General features: G+C 56.2%; 1 protein-coding gene across 1 annotated transcript; it reads right to left on the minus strand.

The window, feature by feature from the left end:
- Window positions 1-717: 717 nt before the first annotated feature.
- On the minus strand, window positions 718-1743 carry LOC148050521 (E3 ubiquitin-protein ligase Topors-like). The gene has a single exon (XM_087742504.1). It carries the CDS (start codon window positions 1720-1722, stop codon window positions 718-720), a length of 1005 nt encoding a protein of 334 aa, XP_087598630.1. The 5' UTR covers window positions 1723-1743.
- Window positions 1744-5888: the final 4145 nt, after the last annotated feature.

The following is a 5888-nucleotide window of genomic DNA, read 5'->3' on the forward strand; positions in this document are numbered from 1 at the left end:
GGGGGTGGTGGTGAGGGGTGCTGGGGAACTGACAGCATCCGTCTGCCAAAGAGGGGTCCTTTCCACGTGGAGGAGAAGAAATGCCAGCGCCAAGGCTGGATCTGGAAGAGTGAGAAGAAAGCCTGTGCTCGAGGGCAGCAGCATCTCCATCTTTCCCGGCTCATGTCCCCGTAGCACCTGAATGAGGGGAAAGAGTGCCCAGCAAGACCAGACAATGCAACTCAGTGGTGCTCAGACCAGCACAGAGGCCCTTCAGGTCCATAGGGCGAGGCCCCACAGCACTCGAATCAGGGGAAAGGGCCCCTGCAAGAGCACAGGGCCAGGCACCATGGTACCTTGTCGAAGGGAAAGGGGCCCTGCAAGAGTAGAAGGCGAAGACCCACGGCGCTGTGCTCTGGGGAGAGATGCACCCAGAGAGCACAGGTCCAGCCCCATAACAGCCAAAGCAGGGCAACGAGAAGCCCCGTGGGGCCCTGCTGAGGACAAGGAGAGCAAACGGTGGGCACAGCTCCAGGAAAAGGGGGAGAAAGCAGCACGGGTGGGGACAGCAACGCCACCTGCACTGCTGGCAACACCGAGACTTGTTCTGCAGTTTTCAGGCCTTTATTTTCTTTTACTGCCTGACAGTTAGACTTAGAGGGCCGGGAGCCCTTGAGGGCCAGCGCACGCCCCAGCTGCTGGCCCGGCCCTGGTTTCGGCAACACCTGGGGCCGCCTTCTAGTGCTGCCGGCGGGGTGGCCTCTTCTTGGCTGGAAAAGAGGCCTCGGGGCTGCCGGCCCTCCTCTTCGGGGGTTGCCGTGGCCCCCCAGGGGAGCGTTCCCTGCCCCGGCTGGAGGCAGATGGAGGTGCCACAGCCTCGTCGGGCTCCTCCTGGGGCTCTTCATGCTCCCCGGGGAGAGGAACGGGGGCAGAGGGAGGGCTGCCGGCACCCCCACGAAGGGCAGCTGCTGAGGTGCTGGGGAGCTCGTCCGTGTTGGTTCCCTCAGAGCTGCTGGAGGGGGTCGGGCCAGGTGTAGGAGACCCTCCTCGGGAGGCCATGGGGCCAGGGGCAGGCGCAGGGCTGCCCTCCCGGCCCCCGCCAGCATGGCCGTCCTCCAGGCCCAGCAGACGGCGGGCCTCCCTGCTGCACCGTTGCAGGGCGACATCAATGAGCTGGTGCACAAATGTCGCCGCGTGGTTTTGGAGGGAGGCCGCCAGCAGCTGGACCAGGAGATCTTCATCCAGGCCGAAGAGGATCAGGAGGGGCATGACGATGTCCTCCACTATGGCTGCCCGCGAACGCTGGTTGCCAAAGATCGCTTGCAGCTCCTGACGCACCCAGGTCAGAAGGGGCTGGAGGAGAGCTGGGTGGTCCCAGAAAAGGGATGCCCACGTGCTGGGCTGGAGGCCGCCCAGAGGAGCCCTGGGCACCATCCCCACAGGCTGTGGTTCTGTTGCTGCAGGGCTGCGGGCAGCTGCACGGCCAGGAGCGCCTCCTGCCTGGCGGCCGACGACTGCTGACGCCGCAGATGGTGTGATGACATGCTCCCCAAAGTCATCGTCCGCCCACACCGAGTGCATGATGGAGAGGATCCTCCTCTTGCAGAGGGGGCACTCGGGCTTGCTCTCAGCCCACCGCAGGATGCACGGGTAGCAGAACTGGTGGAGGCATGGTGTCACGTAGCTGGCCTCCTCCCAGCTGTCCAGGCAGATGGGACAGTGGTCCTCCAGCTCTGTGGCCATGTTCTCCACTCGCTGCGGTGGGCTGGGGGAGCTGGGGATGTTGAGCCGCTCCCTCTCACCAGAGCTGCAGGAGCAGGTGTTGCACTAGAAAGGGAAGAGAGGCCACCATCATTGGCTGGTCCAGGGAGAGGTGGAAGAAATGCCCAGGTCCCTCAAGAAGGAAACCCTCCCAGCTCCCCCGGGGGAGATGTCCCCGCACAGCTCACCTCTGCTGCTGCGAGCACGCCTCCTGGGAGTCCCGGCTGCCTGAGCCTGTCAGGGCAGGGGAAAATCGTCTGATGGCTCTGGGGTCGGGCACTGAGAGCTGCAAGAAACAACTCCCCGAGCACAACACCAGCACCAAAGGCCTCGCTCAACACTCCACACCTCGCGAACTCGCTCAGCTGGAGTGCGGGCACGAGCCGGCTGGGTGAGACCCGGCGCCCGAGTATAAGCAGTGAGGGACGCCTGGTCACAATCCGTTGCTCAGGGATGTCATAGTCCATCGCTAGGTGACGTCACAGTCCATCGCTTGGGGACATCACGACGGGCCATCCTTGTCCGTCGCACTCACCCCGGCAGCACTGCAGCCCCAGCACATGCATCTGGGGTTACAGCAGTGCCACTGCCCACTCCATCCCCCCATCTCTTGTCTTGTGCTCGGCATCAGTGTTTCACGCCAGTCACTGAGGCCTCGGCCGTGTCTTCCCAGGGCCTCGTCAGCTCGCTCTGGCCGTGGCAGACATCTCCACGCACGCAGGGCAAGAGGGTTCACTCAGTAACACCTCGTGCCTCCCTGGGAGGCTGCAGGTCAAGGTCCCACAGGCTCTCCCCACACCCCAGCGCTGCTGGCCAGCCCCCTGGGCTCCCCTGCTTCCTCCCACAGGGAGTCACAGGCAGCACTTGGCTCGCTCTTGCAGGTCTTCTCCTTTCTTTCTACCCTAGCCTGAGGGCACAAGGGTGATCCCCTCTGCTCAGCACCCATCAGGCCTCATCCAGGCACTGTGTCCCATGTGGTGTCCTGGAGGCAGGCTGACAAAGCAGAGGGGCTCAGGGGAGGCAAGGAGGGTCTGTGGGGCTGGGGCTGGTTCAGCACGGAGCACAGAAGGCATCGGGCCACCTCACAGCACACCCCGGTGCCTGTGGGGAAGGCATCAAGGGGATGGGGACAGGCTCTTCCCAGCACTGCCTGGTGGGAGGGTGAGAGACGGTGGCATCTCCTGAAACTAGACGGGTTCAGGCTGGAGACGAGGAATCAAACCCCAAATCCTTGTGAGGATCACGAAGCACTGGAGTGGGTAGCCCAGAGAGGAGGTGGGACCCCTGAGCCTGGAGGTCAGCCTTCAAGACCTGAGTGGCCACAACCCAGAGCACCACTGTCACGAGCCCGTCACGGCATGCTTGCTGAAGTCCCAGTAGAGAAAGCATTGCCAGTGGGAAATGTAGCCAAGGTTTCCAAAGGTGCAACAGCTTCCAGAAGCTGCAATGTCAGAAGACCACTTTCTGGTTTCCTTTGGTTCAGCAGCTTTCACAAACATTGATTTAGTATAGAGTAGAACAGAACAGAACAGAATAGAATATTGCCATTTGGAAAGGACCTGCAACAATCATCTTGTCCGACTGCCTGACCACTCCACGGCTGACCAAAACTTAAAGCCTCTTATTAAGGGCGTTGTCCAAACGCCTCTTAAAGACTGACAGGCGTGGAGCATCGACCACCTCTCTAGGAAACCTGTTCCAGTGTTTGACCACCCTCTCGGTAAAGAAATGTTTCCTAATGTCAAGTCTGAACCTCCTCTGATGCAGCTTTGAACCATTCTCTCGCGTCCTGTTGCTGGATGCCAGGGAGAAGAGCTCAGCACCTCCCTCTCCACGTCCCCTCCTCAGGCAGCTGTAGAGAGTGATGAGGTCACCCCTCAGCCTCCTTCTCTCCAAACCAGACAAACCCAGAGTCCTCAGCCACTCCTCACAGGACATGCCTTCCAGCCCTTCCACCAGCTTTGTTGCCCTCTTCTGGACACATTCAAGTTCCTCACCATCAAGAACTGATTGTGGTAAATAAAGCACAGTCAGGGCATTAGCCCTGGCACAGGCGCACACGTGTTGTAAGGTTATGCAGGGATAAGTTTATAAGAGCCAAAGCCCAGCTAGAACTTAATCTGGCTGCTGCTGTAAAAGACAATTAAAAATGTTTCTATAAATACATTAGGAACAAAAGGAGGTCCAAAGAGGGATACATTCTATCCTTTATTGGAAGCAGGGGGAAACATAGTGACAAAGGATGAAGAAAAGGCTGAGGTACTTAATGCCTTCTTTGCCTCAGTCTTTAATAGTCAGACCAGTTTTTCTCAGGCTACCCAGCCCCCTGAGCTGGAATACAGACATGAGGGTCAAAATGAAACTCCCATAATGCAAGGGGAAACAGTTAGCGACCTGCTACACCATGTAGACACACACAGGTCTATGTGGCCGGATGGAATCCACCCAAGGGTATTGAAGGAGCTGGCAGAAGTGCTCACCAAGCCACTTTCCATCACCTATCAGCAGTCCTGGCTAACCGGGGAGGTCCCAGTTGACTGGAGGTTAGGAAATGAGACATTCATCTACAAGAAGGGTCAGAAGGAGGATGTGGAGAACTACAGGCCTGTAAGTCTGACCTCAGTGCTGGGGAAGGTTATGGAGCAGATCATCTTGAGTGCCATCACGCGGCATGTACAGGACAACCAGTTGATCAGTCCCAGTCAGCATGGGTTTCTGAAAGGCAGGTCCTGCTTGACTAACCTGATCTCCTTCTATGACAAGGTGACCTGCTTAGTGGATGAGGGGAAGGCTGTGGATGTTGTCTACCTGGACTTTAGTAAAGTCCTTTGACACCATTTCCCATAGCATTCTCCTGGAGAAACTGGCTGCTCATGGCTTGGACAGGTGTACTGTTCGCTGGATGAAAAACTTACTGGATGCCCAGGCCCAAAGAGTTGTGGTGAATGGAGTCAAATCCATTTGTCGGCCGGTCACAAGTGGTGTTCCCCAGGGCTCAGTACTGGGGCCAGTCCTGTTCAATATCTTCACTGATGATCTGGATAAGGGGATCGAGTGCACCCTCAGTAAGGTTGCAGCTGACACCAAGTTGGGTGAGAGTGTTGATCTGCTGGAGGGTAGGAAGGCTCTACAGAGGGATCTGGACAGGCTGGATCGATGGTCTGAGGCCAGCTGTATGAGGTTCAACAAGACTAAGTGCTGGGTCCTGCACTTGGGTCACAGCAACCCCATGCAATGCTACAGGCTGGGGGAGGAGTGGCTGGAGAGCTGCCTGGTGGAAAAGGACCTGGGGGTGTTGGTTGACAGCCACCTGAACATGAGCCAGCAGTGTGCTCAGGTGGCCAAGAAGGCCAATTGCATCCTGGCTTGTATCAGGAATAGTGTGGCCAGCAGGACCAGGGAGGTGATAGTGCCCCTGTACTCGGCACTGGTGAGGCCACACCTTGACTACTGTGTTCAGTTTTGGGCCCCTCACTCCAAGAAGGACATCAAGGTGCTGGAGTGTATCCAAGGAAGAGCAACGTAGCTGGTGAAGGGTCTAGAGCACAAGTCTTATGAGGAGCAGCTGAGGGAGCTGGGGTTCTTTAGCCTGAAGGAGACTGAGGGGAGACCTTCTTGCTCTCTACCACTACCTGAGAGGAGGTTATAGCAAGGTGGGTGTTGGTCTCTTTTCCCAAGTAACAAGCAATAGGATGAGAGGAAACGGCCTCAAGTTGTACCAGGGCAGGTTTAGACTTGATATTAGGAAAAATTTCTTCACTAAAAAGGGTTATCAAGCATTGGAACAGGGTGCCTGCAGGGGAGAATTGTTTTGTATGGGTGAAATGTGGAATTCTGTATACTTAAGTAATTTAAATATGAAAAAGATAACAAATTGAAAAAACTATCACAGTGTCACAGATTCAATAGCTTATATAAGGAGTGGAGGAATATCAGGAAAATATTTTTGATAAGTAAATTCGGCTCTAAGACTAGAGCAAATTCTTGCAATAAGGTATAACTGCAAGGAACAGCTCTTAGAGATCTTAGCCCAAAGCAAAGCACCCTGAGGAATATATTAAAAAAACACAATGTGCCTCTTTAAATGATGAATGTCAGTTGAAGAGCATTTTCATTTGCCTAAATGACCTACATAATTGAAAGTTAGA

The sequence above is a fragment of the Nipponia nippon genome, unplaced genomic scaffold (assembly GCF_047370975.1).
Source record: "Nipponia nippon isolate SJK-2023a ecotype South Korea unplaced genomic scaffold, ASM4737097v1 scaffold_8, whole genome shotgun sequence".
NCBI lineage: Eukaryota > Metazoa > Chordata > Aves > Pelecaniformes > Threskiornithidae > Nipponia > Nipponia nippon.